This window comes from Lissotriton vulgaris, chromosome 1_1, assembly GCF_964263255.1.
Source record: "Lissotriton vulgaris chromosome 1_1, aLisVul1.2, whole genome shotgun sequence".
Taxonomy (NCBI): domain Eukaryota; kingdom Metazoa; phylum Chordata; class Amphibia; order Caudata; family Salamandridae; genus Lissotriton; species Lissotriton vulgaris.
Window position 1 is genome coordinate 2,044,311,952 of NC_141685.1, and position 25,486 is coordinate 2,044,337,437.

The 25,486-nt window shown below is 45.4% G+C and overlaps 1 protein-coding gene across 1 annotated transcript in view; it reads left to right on the top strand.

Annotated features, from left to right (window-relative positions):
- ST8SIA1 (ST8 alpha-N-acetyl-neuraminide alpha-2,8-sialyltransferase 1) overlaps positions 1–25,486 on the top strand; it is a 554,515-nt gene that overhangs the window by 168,353 nt on the left and 360,676 nt on the right. Inside the window, exon 2 of the mRNA XM_086920406.1 lies at positions 24,299–24,443. Coding sequence (XP_086776532.1) covers positions 24,299–24,443 — 145 coding nt within the window. The remainder of the gene's footprint in view (positions 1–24,298; positions 24,444–25,486) is intronic.

The window sequence follows — 25,486 nt, forward strand, 5'->3', positions numbered from 1 at the left end:
CTCGCAGTGACTCGCCACCACCTCTGTATATGTAGCCACCCAAGATACATGTCCCTAACCAAACTATTACAGTCACAGCCATCATTAACATTGTTTGTGCAGCATTTCAGATAGAAATGCTCACGTTCTACAACAAATAAACACTAATCATGAACCTGAGTAGGGCTTGGGAAGTGAAAATACTGCATTGAAACTTACCAATTGCTTGATGCTGAACCTGCTTTGCATATCAAATGTAATGTGTTATCTATCGTCTTGTTAGCACAAAACCACCTTGATCTCGCGGTTTCTAGCCTTTCCAAGTGACGTATTACAATGACTAGAAAGGTTCAATCAAAAGATGTTCAATACAGACATTGTAACCCCTTCACCGCCCATGCAGGAGTTGTTTTGGCCGTTATCGAGTAATGAGAAAGTGCTAAACTGCTTTTTAGATAATGTGCCCTCTTAATCTGAACGTAGGGTTCTAGGGACAATTTATCATAGTGCACTTGGTTAGGTCTTGAGGTTCTCTGTTGGATTTTAGGTGTGACTGGGGAACTCCAGTGTAGAATGAAAGATGCCCCCCCCCTCCCCCCCCGAGGCAGGTATTAAAAATTATCTTTACTATCTTTATTTTTGTTGCCATTGCATTCAAGCAGAGCAAGTCCACAGCTGCACATTGCAAAAATATGCTCAAAATCCCGGATTACTCACTGGTAATCTTCTTTACACTGAGTCCTTTACTTCTGCGTCCCAGTCTTTAATCATGGGATTGTCCTGCCTTGGACAAAGGAACATTATTTGCCCTCTAACTCATTTCTAAAACAAATCTACCCCCCTACCTACCTCAAGGAAGGGATTCTATGGATAACTTCCAGGAAGAACTCGTGTGAGTCCTTCATAAACCAGACAATAGGACAATGCAAAACTATAATCAAGAGGCCTCGAGTCCTTCATCTGGAGTATATCACAAGAAAGTCGCAAATAATCCTACAGAACCTACAGAGGTGCATTTTTAACACTGCGCAACCAAGTAAACTTGTAAACTGACATACAATAGAACCCACACATTTCAACAACGTTGGTAAACGTGAATGCAAATGCAGCAACTTTTGAGCACACTTTCAATGTTTAATATTTAATAAAGGTAATGGGATGCTCACGTGTCAGCTTGAAATATATCAGTCATTTTAACACTCGTTTTCTCAGCCATGGGAGCTGCCACTACTCTGGTGGATCTTTCCTGAATCAAAAAAGGGAGCTATCCTGGCATGCTCAAAAGTCAATGATTGGTTACAAAAATCCGCCTACTACGGTGGGCTGCAGAGGGTTTCCCTTTTCTCTCTGACGTAGACATGGCAGACATTGAAGTGGCAATTTAAAGTCCTTGGTGCGCTAAATGTACATTTTCACAACCCTGCCTCGCTTCAGGGGATGAAATGGGTGCCATTCCCTCTTAAAAAAGGACTGGAGAACATTATCAAGGTGAAGATACAACTTTGAAACAGAATGAAGAGAAGGACATCAAACCAGACATCACTACAGAAAATCCAAATAGGGGGAATGACACAAAACAGCATCCAAATCACCAATGTGTCTAATCGAGGTTAGGAAGGAAAGGAAATAGACTTCACAAAAGAAATTAAGTTACACATGAAGGGGCTCGGAGAGAGGTGACAGAAGAGCATTCAGAACCACGGACAGGTCTCAAATGAGAATCAGATCCAACCCATAGGTGAGCCAAATCAAATCACTAAAGAAGCTGAAAAGACAAGATTTGATTTGATTTGATTTGTCCATTTCTAAAGCGCGCGAATGCCCGGGGGTGTCTTGGCGCTATGAATTGTCCAGTTTCCGGTGCAGGTCTGGAGTTAGTGAGGTTTACTCTCATTCCATCTCCGGGTGTAGCTATACTTGGAAAGGGGTGAATATGTATGACATTCACACCAAGAGAAGATCATTTATTGGTGACCATATGGCTTTTGGTTAAGGAAGATTAGACTGGTGCCCGCCGACCTTTTAAAGGCACTTGATCTGATGACTGCCTTGAGGTAAGGCCAGCTAACAGTATTGAAAGCCTTCTCTACGTCTATCAACACTAAGGCCCTATCCCGGTCACTGCCATCAATTCCATGCAAGACATGCGTCAGTCTCTGGAGATTATGGGTCGTACTGTGAGCAGGCATAAAGCTGCATTAGGTCCTAATGAACCAAGCCAGTCACCAACTCACGCAACTGGTTCGCAAGTATTTTACAGTTGATAATAGTCAGGGGAAGAGAAGAAGATGGATACTCTGGGGGTTTCTCCAGATTCAACATGAGACAGATGACACCCTTTCGCCTAATAAGAGGCAGGATCCCAGCCTCCCTCGTCTCCTAGAATACCTCCAACAATTCCTGTGTAAATACCACAGAGAAACTCAGCGGGCAGGCCGTCCCACCCAGGGGCCTTTGACGTGGTAAGCACCTTGAGTGCAAGCCTTAGTTTTTCCAGAGTAACAGCTGTGTCCTGGGTTTGTGCCTCCTCTCCTGATATAGTGGAAGAGGTGTGGCGCAGCGGCAAGGGCGTCTGATGCCGGACGCTGTGGATCACAGTTCGATCCATGGCACCAGCGGCAGGGGTCTGCCCAGCATCATGTGACTCTGGGAAATAGCTTGCTTAATCTTCCTGACGGCCCCCAGCGCCGGGAAACCTACAGGTAGCTGTGCACTATACAAATACAGGATTATTATTAATTATTATTATTATATACAGGGAAGAGTCAAGTCAGAAAGGAGCTGCTCAATCAACTCCGGATGGTCATCCCCCCTGGCCTGGTATACTGCCTTAAAGTGTTCTACAAGGACCCCGAGTACCACATGACACCTTGTCATGTATCGGCCACCAGGAGCCTGCAGGCACAAAATAAGCAGGCTTTCACACACACGTTTTAATATTCATTCTAGCAATCGACTAGCCTTATCTCCCTCCCTATGCAAATGCCTACGATAGTCAGTTAGAGTGTGACTGTCTAGGAATGCCCAATTTTCACCCACGGTACGCTGGTTAGCAAGTATGATCATCTGTGCCTCTTCTGTTAATGCTTCCCTCACCTTGAGCTCAGCGAATCTAGTTTCACCAGCAGCGATGTCTGCAAGCAATTGCTAATGCACCCCACAAGTAACACCTATGCAGGCACCTCGCACTACCGCCTTAAGTGCATCCCATTCCATGGTTCTGTACGCAGCAGTGCCCCAATTGCCCTCCAATTATTTATGTATAACTATTTGCAAAGTCTCCCGATTGGCAGAATCAGTCAGCAGATCAGAGGGCATGCGCCAACTCCCCACCATATGTGCACCTCTGCCCCAGTGTAGGCGCAACAGTACTGGTGCATGATCAGACACTGCTTTCTAACAAGTCCTGCATATTGTCAAAATAATGAGAATCATCATTTTCCGGGCCATATGTGTTCAGTATGGTAATGTCTTCCCCATTGAGTTTCACCTGGAGCAATAGGTAACGCCGCTTCACTGTAGGTGTGTTGAAATGAAACCCCAGGAGCCTCGCATATGACCACCCTCCGTGCATAGGAAGTATACGTTGCCGTGAAGAGATGTCCCTTCCATTTTTTCACTAATTTTTGTACCTCGACCCCCATGAGATGTGTCCCCAGTAAACAGGCAATACAGATTCTGTGATGTTTCAGATATGAGTAAACTCTGTAGTGCTTACTATAACTTCGGAGATCTCTGACATTCCAGGTTACAATATCAACATAGACAGCCATTGGGTATGACTGTACCACTTGTCCTACCCTGTCCATTCGAACCCCTGAAGCAATGTAGGGCAACCATAGAGAAAGGCCGCAGTAGCCTTGTCAGAAGTCGGAAAGTCTGGACTGGCTTCTTCCTCTATCTTCCCCCTTGAACCCCCCTTTTTTGTCTCCTCAGCCCTCTGAAGCCGAAAGCCCTGGAGCCGACCTCGAGTGGCCTTTGGGTTACTGGCCCTTTAACTGGGAACAGGAACCAGCCTTCAATCCGGCCTTGGAGGCGGGGCCCAGAGTGACGACACAAACCAAAACCCTGTCAGCCAATGAAGACAAGGGAGAGGTGAACCAGGAATCATCTGCGGTTGCAGATGCAGAAGCCGAGGCCATAGGACCCGACCCATGCTATAGGACACCAGAGATGGAGGACGCCCTCGAGAGACCACCGGAGCCTGGAGGTGAACATCGCTTTTTTCCCTGCCACGTCCACGGAGGAACGTGGCTCCAACAAGTGCGTTTACGACTCCTGGGCCCCGGGAACAGGGTGGATCGTCCTCGTACGGGTGGAGAAGGCGAGGATTCTTCTGGGTAGCTCGCTCCTCGTTATTCCCGGTGTCGGCCTTCCCTCCCCTTCACACCCCATAGGAACTGGGTGATCCCTCACAAACCCTTCCCAAGCCTTAAACCCTTGTGCCTGAAACTAAAGGCCTCTATTATTTTGTTTCTCTTCATACCCCCGACACCCCATTGGACTGGAGACGCCGAAGGTCAAACGGGTTAACGTGATCCTCAACGCCAGCTGCTACCTCTTGCAGGAAACCAGGGTTTGGAGAAGGAAGATCCTGGATCGACTCAACAAAGAGAGACTTTGTTCTATTCTTATCTCAGTTCGGCTGTGAAAGCAACGGACCGGAACTCACTTATCTCCAATGAAGCACTTGTATTTCACATTGGCTGTCTACGTCCTCCTCCTTGCCCCGCGACAAGCCTGGAGAGTCCCTGCAAATGCACTGCAATGAACGAACAATGAAATATATCAATTAACACTCCTCTCCCCCGAGAAACTACTCCTGAACAAAACTGTGTGTTCGCCCACGCGTGTTCTGCAGCCAGGACATACATCCAAAACCCTCCCTCCGCAATGAAAGCATACCACTAAACGTGGGCAAACCCCTCACCCTCTCAAACATAACATGTATGATGTGCCACATCAGTTACATCCTTAAGCAATAAGTGTGGTTTTTCCTTGTGTACCCCCCCGGTATCCTTATCTCAGAGCATGTAGGTCTCCTCGAATCCAGCCTTGCCATCAGAGACCACCACTTTGGCTGTTGTAGATACCTCAGGGTCCTGAGCATCAGTCGCAGGAGTCGCCAGTGCAATGGTGCCATCTTCTTGAACAATGACCCTCTTCGCATTCCCCCCTCGTCCATTTGGTTGTTCTCAGTGTCCGCTCTGATGCTCTAGTTGGAGCAATGGTATGCGGCCCTCCCCCGTGATCCAGATTTCCAGGATCCACATCATTCCTTCGCCACTTTGTCCCACATCTCAAACCACTGCCATACACCTATAGCTGTGTCAAAAAAGTGTGACTTGCCCTCCGAAATTACTCTTAAATGGGACGGAAACAGGAGAATATACCGAAGACCCATGTTTCTTAGCATCCAAAAAGGACCTACGCTGGGCCTGCACTTTTTGCATGTAATCTGGGTGAATGGAGTTTTTATGATTTTCATAAAAGAGGTCAGTAGCTTCGCGGGTTGCCTGTAAAATGCAATACTTGTCTCTATAGTTCAGGATGCATGGTATAATAGTGCATGGCAGAGACCCTGGTCTCGGGGACCACAAAAGCATGGTGTACCCTCTCAATTATTATCCCAACTAGTCGACCACCCAGAGAACCTGGCGAACTGTCTCACACAAATCCACAGCTGGATGAGCGATTCATCATTAAAACTAAATGGGTCCAAGACTGAAGTGATGCTCCTGGGAAAACAATGGGCGACCATCCCCCCAACAGTCTGGCCTGACGTGTTCGGAGAAATCCCCTCCCCGAAGCGTGAAATTAAAACCCTTGGAGTATGGCTCGAACCTGAGCTCACCATGAAGACGCAAGCGGCCAAAACTGCGGGCACCTGTTTTGGGCTCATGCGCACTACCCGTAAGATTCTCCCCTTACTACCACCTGCTTCCAGGAAACTCCTTATCCAGGGACTAGTATTGTCCCGTCTAGACTATAGCAATATGGTCTACCTGGGAGCCCCAGAGGCCACATTGACGAGACTGCAGCGGACACAGAATGCTGCGGCACGTCTGCTCATGAACCTTTCTTCGAGAGTGTCAGCAAAACCAGCCCTCAAGGCCCTGCACTGGCTCCCTGTGCGCCAAAGGGTGGAATTCAAAGCCATGTGCACGACACACAAACTAATCAACGGATCTGGCCCTGCTATCCTCAGCAGCTTGGTAACCCCCTACAAAGCATCCAGATCCCTCCGTTCGGATAATGAGCACTTGGCCAGCATCCCCAGATTCAAAAGGACACGCACAGGAGGACGACGATTCTCGGTTCAAGCGGCCATGAGATGGAACTCCCTCCCACGCACCCTCAGACTGGAAGCCAGCTACCTGGTTTTTCACAAAAAACTGAAAACGCACCTATTCCCGAAATAAATGTCCCCCCTCCCTTCCCTCTCCTTAATGGATAACAACTTTCTTACAGCGCGGGGATGCCCTTGGGTCACCAGGCGCTATACAAATCGCTAAATAAATAAAATTACAAACTGCGTCGAAGGTCCAGCTGGCTTCCAAGTATCAAGCATCTATGATTCCACAAACCTCTTGTCTCACACCTCACTGCTCGTTAAGGAAAGCCCAGAAGACTAAAGTTGTTCCTGCGGGAATGCCCCTCAATGTCCTCTGCCCGTGCCTCCAGTGCCCCCGCCTTGAATGCAAGCCCTGCCACTTTTTTTTTCAAAGATGTTACTTCAGATTGGAGATCAGCAATCGAGTCTTCAATTGTTTTAAATGTATTGAACACTTTCCACAAGTCGACGCGCAAGAGATTGACCTCTATAGAGAGAATCTCAATTTTCCCTTCAAGGATTTTCCTGGAGCCCTGTATAGCTGCCATGAATTTCACCTGGGAAGGTTCCTACGGTGACGAGGCCCCCCTGCATCGTCTGCGAATTCTCATGTCCAGGCGCGGTGCGTCCATTGGGACGTAGGGGCATAGCCCCCCTAAGTCCCATGGACCCACTGCGTCGTTGCTAAAATAAAAATGCTAATATTTAATGATTGCGCTACTTGCCGTCCGGGAATGCGGGAGACACCCGACTTTTTTGGAGTGCGAAGGGGGGGCTGGGCCTGCTGCAGCTTGAGTGACAGTCCACTCAGCTGCAGCAGTACTGCGCACTTGAATGTTTGGGCAGAAACTAGCCCGCGCATGCGCAGATGGGTTTCCAGCTCAAGTTCCCCTTAGAGAGAGGAGCAGGGGGCGGGCCGCAGCCCCCGGGGTTGCAAAGGGGACTGGGCGAGCAGACATAGTGCCCCCCTAGCCAATCCTGGCGCTGTATGCAGCGCCAGGATTGGCTGGTCCAGTGGTCCACATGCAGGCCAATCACTCTGTGACTTCGAGATGGCCGCCGCTGTGACGTAGTAACTTCCACTCTTAAATTCTTCATCTAGTCTGGAGCTCGCTTCGTGCCAGGCTGAAGATCGTGTGTGACTCCCGAGTCCCGCCTCATCGTCACGGTACAGCCAGGTAAGGCCACAGAGCATTATGCGTTATGTTTTGCAATGTTATGTTTCCCGTTTTTCTTGCCCGCTTTTAATCTGTTTTTTTTGCCCTCTTTGCATTAGTTTGCCTTGCCCTCTGAGTTTCTCCGTATTTCCTTGCCCTCTGTTCCGCGTGTGTGTGTGTGGGATGGGGTGCTTCCGCTTCGTGCTTTGTGTGTGTGTGTGGGGGGGGGGGCTTCGTGCTTTGTGTGTGTGTGTGTGGGGGGGGCTCTGTGATTATTTTGCAGACCGGCCGTTCTCAAATGTAACTTTTAAAAGCATAATTTCAAACCTGGCGGGAATTGTAATTGTCTTTATGTAGCGCTTGCTTCCCCTGGTGAGGCATTAAAGCGCTTTGTTTTTCCAAGATAAGTCCCAGTGGAACTGCCCTTTGCTTCGTGCTTTGTGTGTGGGAGGGGGGGGGAGGGTGAGGCTCTTTGGTTATTTTGCAATGTTATGTTTCCCGTTTTTCTTGCCCTCTTTTAATCCGTTTTTCTTGCCCTCGTTGCATTCGTTTGCCTTGCCCTCTGAGTTTCTACCGATTTCCTTGCCCTCTGTTCTGTGTGTGTGTGGGGGGGGGGGGCTCTGTGTGTGTGCGTGTGTGGGGGGGTGCTTCGTGCTTTGTGTGTGTATGGTTGCAGGATGGGTGGGTGGATGGATGGGTGGATGCATTAATGATGTATAGATGGATGCATGGATGCATGCATGATGGGTGGATGCATGATGGATGGATGGGTGGATGCATGAATGAATGATGTATGGATGCAGGATGGGTGGGTGGATGGATGGGTGGATGCATGAATGATGTATGGATGAATGCATGGATGCATGCATGATGGGTGGATGCATGATGGATGGATGGATGGGTGGATGCATTAATGAATGATGTATGGATGCAGGATGGGTGGGAGGATGGATGGGTGGATGCATGAATGATGTATGGATGGATGCATGGATGCATGCTTGATGGGTGGATGCATGATGGATGGATGGGTGGATGCATGAATGAATGATGTATGGATGCAGGATGGGTGGGTGGATGGATGGGTGGATGCATGAATGATGTATGGATAGATGCATGGATGCATGCATGATGGGTGGATGCATGATGGATGGATGGGTGGATGAATGAATGATGTATGGATGCAGGATGGTTGGGTGGAGATATGGGTGGATGCATGAATGATGTATGGATGTATGGATGGATGCGTGCATGATGGGTGGATGCATGATGGATGGATGGGTGGATGCATGAATGAATGATGTATGGATGCAGGATGGGTGGGTGGATGGGTGGGTGGATGCATGAATGATGTATGGATGGATGGATGCATGGATGCATGCATGATGGGTGGATGCATGATGGATGGATGGGTAGATGCATGAATGAATGATGTATGGATGCAGATGGGTGGGTGGATGGATGGGTGGATGCATGAATTATGTATGGATGGATGCATGGATGCATGCATGATGGGTGGATGCATGATGGATGGATGGGCGGATGCATGAATGAATGATGTATGGATGTAGATGGGTGGGTGGGTGGATGGATGGGTGGATGCATGAAGGATGTATGGATGGGTGCATGGATGCATGCATGATGGGTGGATGCATGATGGGTGGATGCATGAATGATGTATGGATGGATGCAAGGTGGTTCGGACTCGCTCGCTGCGCTCGCTCGCTGCGGTGCAATATGCAAATTAGTTTACTTCCCACCACTTTCAAATGTCACCAGCCGCCCCTGCTCATGTCACTTCATGTGCTGGGGAGTGGGCATGCGCGCGGTGTGCTGTTCAATAGTGCCCCCCTGAGGGGGCTCGGGTGACCTGCCTCTTCCCATGTCGAGGAATAGCCAACAGAGAGAGAGCACAAACAGACAAGCAAGGTATGAAAAAAAGGGTTGTTTCAAATGTGGTTCTCCCCACTCCTCCGCTCTGCACCGGGGATCCCCCCAAAGGCCAGCCTCATGGCCCAAAGCACAAGGTAAAATTCAATGGCGCCTCCACTCGTCAATACAGCCCAAGGCCACCAAAATGTCTCAAAGGTCAGTCCAGGAAATGATGTCTTCCTTTGCTAGTTCAGAGCTGGCTAGGGATCATCAGAATGGGCTCCACTCAGAGGGGGAGATGCACCAGTAGTTCCAGCCAGGATAGCTCTGCCCCATGCTCAGCAATATGGCCCCAACGCCACCCCAGCTGTCACCAAGATCAATACCGCAGCAGGCCCCCTGCGTCGGCTCCCACTACCTTACCTCCTCATTGGGTCTCAGATGAGATGCACTTTGGCTCCTCCAGGGCAGACCAAGATTGTCAGCTTCAAAATGCCTGGAACAAGCCACACAAGCAACCGCTGGCACTCCTGTGTCTCCGGGACCTCTGCGAGGCAGGATCTGTTGGGCCACACCCCACTGCCCCGCTACCCCTGAATAGGAGCCGCCCACCAGTAAGGGCCGCCTCACCACCACCGTTAATACCTTGATGAGGCAGAATGTGCTGGGAGTTCCGCTCCTCTTCGCCACCCCAACTGGGAGCAGCCCACAATCGGGGCCTCCTGACCGCCGGGACCGACACAGCCCCCGGACTTGGCCCAGTCTGGGAAGTCCACTACAGGCCCATGCCCCGGCTGGGCCACCACAGCACAGGAACAGCCTCCATGGAAGTCGGTCTGCCCTCCAGGGCCAGCGGGGCTCCTCCGACAACCACTGGCTTGATAGCCCCAGTCCCCATTGAGTGTTAGGCCGGGTGCCCTCGAATTGTCCAAGCAGTCTCCAGCATCTTGGCCTTGGCCTGATCCGGCCTAACGGGGATCCCCACAAATCCCCACAAAATGATCTATTATTCTAAACCCAACCCTCGTTTATTAGAGACATAGACCTTGTGCAGATGCTAGGCTTTGTACTCTTTAGCCTACAGGTGTGTAACAAAATGTTATGATAAGTTTAATGTCATGGAATACTATTTATCATTATAAGTAAACATTAGATTTTATTAGCAAACTCCTCAAATCAACAAAGTACCACTTATATAACATATGTGAAATCTGCCCTCTCCTATCCATCCAACACAGAAAACTAATGGTCAAATCAGTTGTCTTATCAACACTACGCATTTGTATTGCAATATTTCTAAGTCTTCCAAAAAAGAAATAGCAAAACTTCAACATATTCAAAATTGACCCACAAGGATCATTTTCGGTTTGAAGAAAAATTACCATGTTTACTCCGTCAAGGCACAGCTATCATGGCTAACCAGTGAAAACCAAATACAGCACCCATTCCTCTTAAGTCTTAAGTGGAAATCCATCTACACAAAGACTCTTGCATACCTATCAGACCCCTTCAGATCCATCAAACATCAAAAGTGCTATACTCCTCTTGTGAGCGCAGACTAATCATCACAAAATGGGAGGCAAAACCCTGAAAGTGGCTGGAGGAAAACTCTGAAACACCCTTCCAATATAGATTTGGTCACAAAATGATTATAAATCCTTCAAAAACGTCCTAAATCAACTGCATAGTTTAAGACAATAATTTCATTTCATTTCAATAAAAAGGTTTCCTTTTAAAAAATAAAATTCAACTGCAACTCTTTTTTCCAACCCATTTTTCAATTGGTTTGTTTTTTCTACCAGACCTAGTATTGTTCTTACCTTTGTTTATTACGTCTCGCATTAGACAAGACCTTTTGATTTACTGAAATTATATAAATATTAAACTTACATGTAAGTGCTTTCAGCCAACCCTCTTTATCCACTAGTATGTTATTGTGCCATCAACATTTTGATTCTGCTCACTACAGCATGCAGCGTGGGGCAGGGGGTTAACGCATTTAAGACATTGGCTAACTTCCCCGCGCGCGAAGACACTCCGTTCTTTCACAAGGAGAACATCCACACACAAAGTAGTTCCGTTCAGTGCCTGGGGTTATTTTGTCAATTTTTGCTTTTTGAAACCAAGAATTAATTTTGTTTTTAGCTCATGTTTTTTAAGATTGACTGGAGCTCAATAGCTTACCTGACAATAAAGTTTTGGAAAAACCATAACAAAAAACGTGCACTGACAAAACCAAAAGGCTTGTTCTATTTTGAATGTGGTTGTCTAGTTGGTTTTTGTGACCAAACACATGGGGCCTTACATGCATAAATAGACTAAGTTATGAGCTCAAAACTGCTTTCCCAATTCAGGAAAATTGGTTTTGCATTTGTAAGTTTACATATAGAACATTTTGCCTGAGTACATCTACTACTGAGTATTGGTAGTGGTCATTTGAGGGCAGAATTACCCTCAAGGCTTGTGTACATGTCCAAACTTACATGCTTATGTGTATTCACAAACAATTTTCTGATCCTTTCCATCCTTGCAACTATTTAGACATTTACTCCTGTGAAGGTCAAAATTAAATTTCTTTTCAGGGTGGGAAGGGAAAACTTCCCAAAAATGGTGGGGTTTATTATGTACTAGAAGGGCTTTTCCCATGTGCATTACAGTGCAGTACACATACAATGTTGGAAAAATGTGGTATCTTTTTAAAGTTGCTACACTGTTATGCCTGTCTTGAGGAAGTGTACATTTTCGGCGCAAATCCAGTTTACCGACGAGAATGTACAGAGATTTGTGAGAAAACTCATGGGTGGTTGCATCCGAATACACATGCACCGCCCATAGTATGCCCCCTTGACACAAAGTAGCACAAAGTAGTGCAAAGTGCTTCTTTCTATTAGTTTAGGCAACTTTCCAACATAAATCATGATTTGCGTTGTACAGTGCCTCTCAACACAACACTTTGCGATGGGTTTGCGTCAATTTTGTGGCACAAATCTTCTCAAAATGTTAGTAAATCTGGCCTAAATAAATCTCTTCGTACATTTTGCATTTTCAAATAATGACTTGCATATTCGCAGTGCTTTCAGTCACAGGATGAGACCACCTAGCACTATAAACGCGTCACTCTTCCCTGTTGCATGAACCAGTATTCAGTTCCGTTACTGGTAACACATACATTTTGGGCCATATTAAGGAAAGAGTCACTGCCCCTGTTTGCACCAGGGCACACCTTTAAAGAGCTGTGCTAGCTGAAACAGGGACAGCCAGCTTATTACAAGGAATGCACTGCCTCCAGTGCATCTGTAAACACACACTGCCCTTGGGGCAGGGCATTTATTGAAATACAGAGTGGCTGCTTCATATTTCACAGTGCAAATGGCAACCCGCTGACACTTTAAAGAAGTGAAAGGGATCACCCTGCAGTCGGGTACAGTGAGTGACTGAACACGCCTGCAGAAGCTACATTCGTGCCAGTGTTGGCAACATTACGAAAGCATCTGTGGACACTTCTGTAATACCATTGTACCCCAGGATGTACAATGGTACACGAGCCTTTAACACCCAAGGAGCACAATGTATAATATGGCACCAGTCATACTTGCATTAACCAACTGAGCTTTCATAAAATAATGCATTTTTCAGCCATTACTTTAACATTCATGGACTGCAAAACGTATAGGGAAATGTGGGGACTGTCATTGAGGCCCCATTACCAGTGAAGTCAAGCACACATCAGCTAAATAATTGTGTATGCCCTAGAAGCAGCAGCAGCCAAGGTTAAGATGCACATCTTAGCTGCTGTGCAACGTGTCTATTCGTTATTTTTAAAAAGTACCATGATGCACCAGTGCTAAACATCACAGCGTTTAGTGTTTAATTTCAGCATATTGCACAGCAATTCGTCTACCACCCAACCCTCACCTTTGTTTGTCCTGTTCCGCTGTTCCTCAACTTGCTACCCCCTGCCCCCCCCCCCCGTCATGTTGTTGCTTGCCCCCTCCCACCCCGCCCCTTGCTGCTTGTTTTGCTTTCTAGTCACACTGAACTTGCAGCGTCACTGTACTGCTGCACTGTAAATATAGCACTTACTGTATTGTCTGGCATCAATTTAGTTCTGTAATTAACAGGTTTCACAGTTTAACCAATATGTCTCCACTTATTTTGCCAGCAATGCAAGGGTACATACAGAGTCATACTAGTCAAGTTACATTAGGCTTGTCACCTGATCGGTTTTCTATGGGCACCACTGGTATTTTCATGTCTCTCCTGGTACAAAAATACAAAAAATCACCAAAAGCCTGTTTATTTAGCTCTTATCTATACTTATTTTAAATAGAATATATATAAATAGAAATCACTTTTAAATGTGTTCTAGAGCTTCACTAATGATCCTTGAATAATAATGAAAGTAAACAAAGGCAGATAAGTCATGTTACAAATGAATACATTAGATTGTGTTTAAAGTCCTAATTCGCAGGTGAACGATTCCAGACTCTCAAACAACAAATGGCTGGTATTTTTCTCTTGGAAAGGTGGCAACCCTAATTCACATAGTGAAGAATGTTGATTCACACTGAACCAATATTTGGGGGAGGAGCTGAGCCCTAATAGCCAGAGCTGCCGACTTTGGAATTGGGAAACAGGTTTGAGTCTCGGTGTCTGCTCAAAATCCTGTGATTCTAGGCAAATCATTTAATCTCCTGGTGCCTATGAAAAATACAAATACACAAATCTTACATGTATAATATAATCTTGTGCTCATGTAAAGCAGTCTAATGCATGTTGGGCCAGGTACCTGCTATACAAAACTTCAGAAAAGAAAAAAAAAGTTCTTCAGATCACATGGTGTAAACACTGCCTCCTTGATCGAGCTAGAAACCCTTGCAAGGAGTAAATCTTCAAATTCTTGACTGTCTCTGACTTAGCACATTCTGGGTTGTAATGCCTCCCTTGGTCATAGAAGCACAAAATTACTTGATTTGAACCACTTGGGAGGGGCAGGCTGGAAAGGTCAGTAGCGGTGAAAGACATTTGTCGGAGTTGTATCCCGGCTTGAAGTAGCTTTCAGAAGTCAAGGATGGGCGTAGCTGGACACTGTGACACCTTTCCGCTACACTCAGCAGTGCCTCAGGGCAAACAGTTAATGGGCACACAATAATGTACAAACTACATGGTCAAACTAAGACCATAAACATGTAGGACACGTATATAAATGTGGAAGAGCCAACAAGCTTTGCCAAAATACAATGGGTCTTGCCTGTGTGAGATCTGTTGGCTTTGTCAATGCTTTTTAGCCATGTTGAACAGCCGCACAGCTGCTGCACAGCATGGCTGAAAGTGAAAATTTTAAAAGCACTATGACGCTGTCAATGTTGGGTATGGCATAAAGTTTTTTTTTTTTTTTACTTTCAACCACACTGCACAACAGTTGAGCTGCTTTACAACTAAAAACACTTTGTCAAAGCCAAATAATAGAGCTAGTTGGCTTTTCCTTTTTTTGCCCTGCTGTCCAGCAGTGCGGCTGCTCTGTAGTGTGGTTTAAATTAAAACAAAAAAGGCCAGTATTGTCTGCGTCAAAGAGCTTTTCTTTTTGTTTTGACTTTCAGCCATCCTGCTGTACAAAATGGCTTAAAAAACACATCAACAAAGCCAATAGATCTCGCATAGACAAGACCTATTGGCTTTGCTAATGCTTGTTATAAATGACCCCCTGTGTCCTAAATTAGCAGATGCCTTTCTCCCTTTATGAGATAAGGCCCTAAAGTGTCAACGCTGTCACCTCCAGCTGTTTCAATACCCTCTGCATCCTCCGTAGGACCTTCAAATGGAACCCCTCCCTGAGGCAAGGAAGACAGTCACCCACGCAGTCATCACCAGCAGGCTGGACTACCGAAACGCCCTGTACGCCTGCATCAACAAGTCCCTACGCCCCTCATTCCAGACAAATCAGAACACCGCCTTGTGGCTCGTCCTCTGGATCCCTTGACACAAACATATCAGCTAACACCAACGCAAACTCCACTGGCTCACCGTCGAAAAAAGAGTCACCTTCAAGATACTCACCTACACCTACAAAAATGCCTACACAATTAAGGACCCCAATACCTCAATGACAGAATCACCCTCCACGTACCCAAATGAAACCTCCGCTCCACCAACCTCCTCCTCACCAAAACCCTGCGCATCCGCATAGCCAGAGCAGGGAAAAGATCCTTCTCCTACATCGCGGCCAAGATCTGGAAAAAGCTCCCCAACAACATCAGACATGCCCCCTCCCTGTACTCCTTCAGGAAGGCTCTGATGACCAGGATCTTCGAATGAAACGGAACTGCTGATCCCCCCAGCACCTTGAGACCCTGACGGGTGAGTAGTGTGCTTATAATTCCCTTGATTGAAGTGTCCCAGCCTGTTCTGTATTGTATACAACAGTTCTGCGTTGATGCAGTTCACTAAACAGGATGCAGATGACTCTCATCTACAAACACTACTGACCAAACATGTCTAACCAAAAGCCTTTCTCTTTCTGTCTAAACACTGCATAATTTATCCTCTGATGTCATACTTCAAGGAAGCGTATGCATATTTCCCTGAACAATATTTTTGTTCTATTGAAAACTCCCAGTTAAAGGTATAAACATGTAATTTGAAACAGAAATAAAAATGTGGAGAGTTGCCACAATATTTTCCCTTAACTTGTATAAGTTGTAGATAGTTTGAGGCTTTAACACCATTGTGTAATCACAGGCAGCGAAGAAGTTGTAGTGCTTCAGTAGGGACAGGAGTTCAGAGAAGTGGGTGGTGATACCTAAATTGATATTCTGAAATTTTTAAAGAGTGCAGCACTTGTTAATACTTGTATATGAAAACAGCACGCTAATTTTAATAGAATGCTTATGAAGTCTGCCCAATTATGAGTTTCTTATGAATATTTTCTTCATCAACCTTTTGTCTTCAATGAGTAAAGCCTAATTGAAGAATTACATGTCACATTTGAACTTGTGTACCACGTGGTCACACAAATGGTACATGCTTTAGACACAAAACATACAGTGCTTGTTTCGAAAGCAGAACCCATGCCTCATGTCCACAAACTATTGAGTGTACATTGCTAGTGTGTTTATGCTACACTGGGTGCACAAGTTAGGACTCTTGCGTGACACTCTACAAAAATCAGGTCAGCTGACAGGAAGAGCTTAGGCTGAGTACTTCCAAAGAGTTACTCAGAGGTGGAGGAAAAGGCGACTCTGTGTTGTGAGTGCCTGTGTCACTGTACATGCTGCCTATATGTATATCCTCTAAGCACGCCTATCTTTCTGACTTGTTGTGTAGCTGTGCAGTATATAGGAAAGACAGATCTGTTCGCTTTGCCAATGCGTTTTGTACATCATTACCATGCCCATAGTAATTGATTACTATGCCCATACTTAAAGGATACAGTGCGATAACTTGATTTATCCAGAAGGACAACATTTTAGATCAGACTAAGTCATCATGTTCCAAGGTCAATAACTCAGCCATGGTGTGACATCTCCATCCTACATCTGTAGTGGTTTCACAGAATATGGGCCAACCTGCTCATGAGAGCAGTTTAAAATCTGGACTACATGTTTGAGAATTGATTTAACTCCAAGGTTTCCACTGAGGTAGCTGTGGAAGTGGTCTGAAAACAGGAGGAGTAAACGTAAGAGTTAAAAATAATCCCTTTATCGGCCTTCATTGTGCTGTGTGCCACCCGAACCACTGGCTACGGCCTGATCTGATCTTGATCCCCTGAATCACTTTCTGCAAGGTTCTGTGTACAGTACATTTTCGTTCCAAACTAATTTTTAATACATTACAAAATTGTCGACAAATATAAATGATAGTAGTATGATTTCCAAAAACAAAACGTTTCTCCTCATGAGTTGAAATATATGTTTTGCAAACGAATTCACATAACTATTCAAAGAAAACCTTGCTGTGTTTATCCCATTAAGGCTGCTGAGCCACAGATTTCAGTGGTGCAGCTTCTGCAGTGCCACATTTATCCAGAGGTGGAGGGGGTCACTGCACCAGCTGCTGCCGTTGTATTGTGCTGCCAGCTTATGGCTTGTTTGCTTGGTTTTCCTAGAAAAATAGAAGTGCAGGTACCCTGTACCAGAGTACCTGTTTGTATCTGAGAAGTGCTGGCACCCTCCAATTAAAAGTATTAAGTCACTCTTGAGAAGTGCCGGTACTCTCCCTCTCAAAATACAAAAAGTGTTGGTACACAGTATCGGACAGTACCGGCGCATTTAAAGCACTGCCTACAGCAAACAGATCTGGAGAACTGTGTTGATGGCTATTACTGTGGCCAGTATGACAGACTGGTATGTGTGCACGTGCACCCACCACCGCAGCCTGACACTCATTAAAAGAATAGGCCGGACCAGTATGTCCTGTGCACATATGTAACTGAGCATATGAATCTGAAGTTCTCAGTTTGCAGCACCTGTATGCATTGGTATTTGTATAGAACACACCTAGCTGGGAAGCAAAAGAGTGCATTACAACAGTTGTGGTCTAACACATTTGCATTTCACAATGACATTACATTTCGAAGACCCGCTTCCTCGAGGATAACCACATCCTGGACCCGTCCCAGTCTGGGTTCCGCAGCATCCACAGCACCGAGACCGCCCTCTTCGCCACCATGGACAACATCAGGACCCTGCTTGACAACGGAGAAACAGCAGCCCTCATCCTCGTGGACCTGTCAGCCGCCACACACTATGCACACGCCTACACGACGCCGGGATCGAAGAGAAGGCCCTGGACTTGACAACATCCTTCCTCTCTGGCAGAACTCGGAGCGTTTGCCTCCCCCCCTTCCGCTCCACGGCCTCCGAAATCATCTGCGGCGTACCCCAGGGCTCTTCCCTCAGCCCGATGCTGATCAACATCTACATGGCACCCCTCACCCATGTCGTTAGACAGCACGACCTCAACATCATCTCCTACGCCGACGACACCCAGCTGACCATATCCCTCACCAAAGACCCTCACACAGCCAAGGACAACCTCCACGAAGGAATGAAGGCCGTCGCCGAATGGATGAGGAACAGCAGACTGAAGCTGAACTTGGACAAGATGGAGGTCCTCATCCTCGGCTCCACCCCCTCAGCCTGGGATGACCCCTAGTGGCCTGCAATCCTAGGAACAGCCCAGACACCCACCGACCACGCACGCAACCTAGGGGTCATCCTCGACTCCACCTTCTCCATGACCAAACAGGTCAACGCTGTCTCTTCATCCTGCTTCAACACCCTCTGAATGCTCCGCAGGATCTTCAAGTGGATCCCCACTGAGACAAGAAGAACAGTCACTCAGGCCCTCGTCACCAGCAGTGATACAAACAAAGTGGTCCCAGATACTAGAGCAAATAGGCCAAAAATGAATAATATCTCAAATGAATTCAAAAAGGATATCACAGCATTGTTTTTAATCACAACGTGTACAATGATATTCAATAAAACACTGTTCATAAAATACATCAATACTTAATCATAATTAAGTATTGATGTATTTTATGAACAGTTGTGGATACTTCTCTTCTCACCTCAGCTGAGTGTCTGGCCACCAGCGCTCCTCTCGGCAGGCTCAATGGGCCCTGCTTTCCCCGGCCGTTATCTAACTGCACAACAAATGGCTGCTGTACACAGAAACATCAAGATAAAGAGCAGGACCAGCTGGGTGAATCCGCCCACTCCCCGTTTCCACTCCCAGAGTCACTGGCAGCATGTGTGCTAACCTAATTATATCCCCTTACTTCGTAGTTATGATTTTGACGAAAAAGCGTATCTGTTAGTACTATGATAATGCCACTTTAAGCTTCTTTTTTCAGTTATAATTTGTTGCCACAAATATTTTCAAGCAGATATCAATTTAAAATGATTCTAACTGATCTGTGTAAATATTCAATTTAGAAAGAACGATGTTTATGAATCCAAAATACTATTGTGCTTGTCTCCATTACTGTTTTCAACTTGTTTTTGTATACTTATTCAGTGGCAGTGCATCCTCTTGTATTGTTTAACTCTCGCGAATGATTAAAACGTTATAGGCTAATTCAAAGGCTGATTTTGAACAAGGCCAATTGTGTATTTGGAGGCTGCTCCTTATGGCAGCGCTCGCGGCTGCTGCCAAGTTTTGAAATATAATCATCACTTTTACTAATTTTATCTGATTTCCTAATGAAGCTATGTGTTTCTTACCAAACAGCGTGTCCTACCTGCTGACATTAATCTTGATTACTTTAGTTGAAATAAATAGTTTTACTTGGGTGGCTTTCTGGTAATACACCATTGTAATTTGGTTAGGATGCAGGTTTGTCTTTATTATCTCTTTTTTGCGTTGACATTTTACTTGCCACATAAACGAGAAGTATTTTTTTTAAATCACCTGCTTGAATGCTGTTCTCAGAGCAGGTACTATGTTGTACTATTTAAACATCACATTCAAAGAAGGCCCTTACAATATGTATGTTTCAGTAGGAAAGTGAAGAAATAGTAAGTATGGGGTGGGGTGGGGGTGGGGGTGCACAGTGTTTTTATCACCTGTTCTTTGTGTATTCCGCTCTGTGTATTCCCCTCAAAAAAAGTCTTACACTATGTGCAGGTCAAAAAGTTCTATATAAATTTCTCTTCCACTTGAAAAGCAGGACTGTGGCATGATTTTGTATGCAGGTTAATTTGATTTGCCTAGCCCTAATAGCACCAGCACCTGGCGTAGGCTAAGGCAGTCAGTTTCAACGCTGTCAGGTCAGTGGCAAAAATGCATGACAATGCATTTCAGTGCGGTGATGCGGAAACATCACACTGAAATGGGTTAGCATCACGCCTGATGTGTGATACTTGGCAGGACTGCTTCCTCCCAATGCCTACTCATGCCTCCTGCTTTTTCAAGGACTTGGTGCTGTGAAGATTCTCTTATCATGGGTGTCATGTTTCTTTCTCTATTCAGGAAAAGTATTATTTTACATGAATCGCATGAAATCTTCGATTGATTAATACAGTCACTACATTTTGTCCTAGTTGGGGCAGTGGTTGTCAGTGACTTCTGTATTCTACGGCTACAATGCCCCATATACAACTGAAAGCACTAGAGTATGCACATTACAGGTCTGAATCAGGTAAAAAATGGAGCCTTGAAAGACCTGACACAGTGTATGGTTGAGAGGGGCGATTGTGGAGGCCATTTTTACATCTTTATTGCTTGATTTTGCTCGTGAGAAAGTGTCACTCATAGTCGTTGAATGTCACTCATAATTACACTGAAATTAGGAAAATGTTACATATAAGCAATGTAAAACCTTGGCAGCTATGACTGTGTGCAAAACACTGTAACACCCATTCATTACACTTTGGGGCAGGGTTCGTGACAGGCTGCAAAGTAAACCATTTACACTCTCTTCTGTGATGCTACGGCACGAAAACTGCACTGTGATAGATTGTTTTTATATATTGTGACCTGTTATCAATAAACACAGCGCTATAGTGCCCTGAGACCGCAGTTCCCGTGCCATGGCTCTCTTGCAGCCCTTTACAACTATGGGGTGTTGCTAACACCTGTCCCAGTGGCTTGAATGATCATTCATTGTGACAGGACAGCCCCTACCCCGCAAGTAGTGTAAATTTCCTTTCACACCCGATTATGGCAGACCTTTCACACGTCACGTTTTGTTAATGCTTCACAGTCATCTCACTAGGGAAGCAGGGGTGAACAAAGGGCCTGGCTCCAGTCTCGCGCCGCAGCAGACGGCTCCAGCCTCGAGCACGGAGAGCACGGATGCATCGTTAGCACGGTTCCCTTCCGTCACGGGGGCGTTAATTCTTGAGGCGATAAGCGCCCCCTTGCTGTTGCTTCAGATGTGGGCGGAGGTCAGCTGTTGACGAGTCCCCCCCCCCCCCCCCCCCCCCCCCCCCCGCCCCGTTAACGCATCGCAGCACTTTAGGAGCCGGGTCACACTGTGACAAAAGACACACGCTACGGCTTTTACAGAACTCGAAAATGGAGTGATTGGCATGAGGTGCTTGAGAACTCATCCTTTTATAAATAATCCTAGTGACTAAAGGTGGCCTTCAATGCCTGCTTTGTTAAAGAGACCTCCGTTGACATACGACCTTGGGCTTTTTGCTTGAGTGAAGACGTGCAGTGTAAAAGCACAGCAAAATGAATAATAAGATAAGATAAGGTTAGTAGTGACGTCATTCGGAAGTGAAAACGAGGCCAGAGGCACAACATAAGTGATCGTGGGTTAATTGTTTTTCTTCCATTTCTCAGAAACGTTCATGAACAATAGGGCGCCTGCTGCTTTTTAATATCAGATTATTTCAACAAGCAAAAGGGTCTGGAATGCTCACCTTGGCTGCCCTGTCCAACTAGCGTCTCTGGCTAGTGATAGCCACACAGGCTTTGCTTGCCCTGCCTTACCAACTATTCGCTGGGCACGAGCAGCGCCAATCAGTCATTAAAAGAGTGCTCGCTCAAGTTCCTTCCATCCCTCTTGTGACTTGGCCATGTACATAATAAACAAACAGATAAAAACATGGTTATCTGGTCACTCTAGCTCTCACGGGACGCCCTATCGTCACATACCTGACTTTTAATACCCACGACTGTGGAGCTCACTTTATCCTATTTATTTTGTTGTTTAATTGTAGTTTTTGTTGTGTCATACCCCCTATGGTTTTTTGGGTGGTTATTGCTCAAGTAAAAAAGTGCAAAGAGCAAGATAATGATATGTCAGTATTCTGTCGTCGATATTAAGGATTCAAACCCTTGACTAGGGGCTCTAGGATATGGGTACATACTCGCAAACATTTCCCCAGGGGCCAGAAAATTTGGTCTGTGATGTGACCGAGGGCCGCATTGATGCCAGCAGGGAGGCAGTAAGGAAATATGGGGCACAGGGGAGGTCAGGGGTGTTTGTAGGGGAATTATGTGAAACCAAAAGTTTGGGATTAATCCTAGCTTCTTCAATTAACCAAATTGTGTGATCCTACGCAATTGATTTATTTCACTTTACCTCCTTTTTCTTCCTTATCACATTCATGACTTCAGGATGTGTACACAACCTTCTGTGTTTGATTTAATAAACTATAATGCTTGTGTATACTAGAAGCCCAGGCCACCCAAAGAGCTCACTTAACTACTGACTTGCCTTTTATTTCACTATTGGCATTGTTGTCAGGGTGGAGGAAAGAATGAATGGTTATAAATTCATGTTTGAAAATTATCACTTAAAAAATACTTCTCAACCCACTGATATAATCTGATGTACTAAGGTAAAATAGTTCTGCATGTTAATGGAATACACTTTTTGCAATTTGGAAATACATCATCATACCTTTACACTTTTTCTGCAAGATGTCTTTAAAATAAAGAAGGTATTTCTAAAGTTTAGCAGTGCAGGACACCCTAGTTACTTCCTTTCTTTTACTTCAATTAACCTTCAAATAATTTCTTGTCTGTTTCTTTAGCATTATTTATTTTATTGTTGAGTAGAGTAAGCAGCAGCCCAGTGCTGCTGTTGACCAGGGGCCACATGTAAAGGCCAGGAGGGCCGCACGCGGCCACCGGCTGTAAGCTGAGTATCACTGCTCTAGAACATATTGACACCATGCAGCAAGTGAGCTGTCAGGAGGTTTTACAAGTGACTTGTGGATCTTGCGCAAGGGTAGGGATCTCAGTATTTCTTTATTTTTAGTGAAATCTTGTTTCATTGACTCATTTGTGAAGCTGGTGATTTCACCCTTCAGTTATTTGGTATAATCGTTGTTATGATGTAGTTCATTACCAAGTTGTCTTTTTATTTTGTATACGACTATGCTCCCTGCCTTATCAGCTGGGTTAATAAAATGTGGTTGTTCTTACTACTGTAACTTGTTACGGTCAGAGAAGACTTAATGCTCCAATGTGGACATCATTTTACAAATAGTACTTTTTATCAAGTTGGAATGAGACAGAGGGTGTACACGAGGAAAGTCTAGAAATGGATCCTTTCTCTTGGGTTTGTCATGTGAGGTTATGGTAATCAGGCTCTTTAAATGATACAAGAAAATAAGAATAGATTTATTACGGTATTTTTTGGGCTACATTTATTTAGTATCAATTAGATGTATTTCTATTCACTAGCATATGTGGGCAGCTTTGGAGCATGTGTAGAGCTCTTATTTGTTCCAAGTGACGTCGGAGAACTGGTCTGACACCTGCACAATGGCACCCAAGGTTAGTTCAACTGTCCTGCTCACCTGGGTCTAGCAGAAACCCTTGGTATCTGATCAGCTGGAGTTTGCAGCAGCGCTTTCAGATGACCAGGGTTATTTTTTCTGGGCTCAGGACGGTGGCACGCTCTACTGAAATGTCTGGAGCTCCGTGCACTTGGAACATTGCATATTTTCAGTGTATTTTAAGCCGTCTGATCTCCGCGCAGGGTGTTCCGTAGCGCTTTACAAAAACTCAAAATAAAATAAAATTAAGCACACTTCGCAATAAGGGGTGTGGATGTAAATGAAGCCCCCTCTCCTTTGCACTTCAGAGATACGAGGTGGCTGTTGAGTGACTGAATCAGTTGTCTGTGTTCAATGCCGCCTCCATATCATAGAAGTACAATCCTCTCCACATCTCACATTGTTAGTTAGTCAAGTGAATTAAGTTATATTGAAATTAATCTTGTGATCGCGACATATTATACGAGAGTTGTCAAATGTGACAGGATTATGACTTAATAATTTTGTTTTGAAACAAAAACTGCATATATACACTAAATATAGTTATGGCGACGTGGTTGAGATTCCATTTCATATCGTGGCTGGTGATAGGTTTCCCAGCATTTCCCTCTGTAGAGCCTCGTCTCATGCAGAGTTTGGAAGTCTGGTCTCATGCAGAGTGCGGTGCCTTTAATTGAGCTGCGAAATGACCTTTTCTCCTCTGCTTCCTTTGTTAGGAGTCTGCTGCAGGACTGCTGTGACCCGGGTCACTTCTTCGCTCTGACAAAACAGAACACCCCCGTGGGAAAGAATCTGTGGTTTGACGGTGAATTTTTTCACTCTGTAACGATCGACAACTCAACGCACTCACTATTTCCGCAGGTGAGTGCACAAAAGACACGCTCTTTCCTCTGAGTGCTCAAAAAGAAAACATATGCCCATTACTGTATATCTCTTGTACGGGCCGAGTGCAAGGGTGTAGGCAGATAAATACACTACTCCCCCTCCCTTCCCACTTGTAATCTATACAACGTCCATCCATCCTTTCTTTTCTCCTATAATCCATTCATTCTTTTCTCCTATAATCCATTCATTCTTTTATCCTATTAATTGCTCATTCTCTTCACCATCCTTCGTTCCACCTTTCTTCCCAACCATCTCTCCCTCCTGCTATCTATCTATCTATCCATCCATCCATCCATTCATCCATCCACCTCTTTCTCCGTCCATTTAACCGTCACTCCATCCTTTTCCTAATCGCACCCTTCTTTACGCCTTTCAGTTTGTTCGCTCTTACGGCATGTTATGCTCTACTCCATCGTCCCATTATGTAGCTTTTATTTGGGAGGCTACAGGGGTAATACTGTTACTCATCAAAGTACCAAAAATTAAGGTTTTAAAGGTTTTGTGGTACACACTTCCCAAGGGGACCCACATCCGACCCAAACTGATGGAGCAGGGGGGTCCTGACGCCTCTGACTGGGTGCTTGGAAGGCACGTTTGAAAGAAGAAAAGAGCTATCATGACCCAGCATGGGAGCACTAATGTTAAACTTCCATTCTCCTCCCGAGGTATTAACTTTTTAATGCTAGATTTCTGCTCGATTGACTAATTTTTTCAGCAGTCTTCACAAGTAGTATTTCAACCCGAAGCTGTAGTTACCAAAGCTGACATGCAGTGTTGCACGTTCAAAGTCGCGCAGTGCAAACCAGACACATTTGCCATTCAGCCGTTGGAGCACAGGTGACATCCTGTAGTTCATCAGTAATAACAACAAAAGTGTGGGATTAGAGAGGATAGAGATGGATGCGAGAGTGGAAGAGAAGGGCCCTAAGGGCGTGGCATGAAAAGGGAAGATTGCGGCGAGTGGGCTTGATAAAAGGGTGTCACCCACTTCTTGTTATGGGGCTAGAACTTTCATTTAT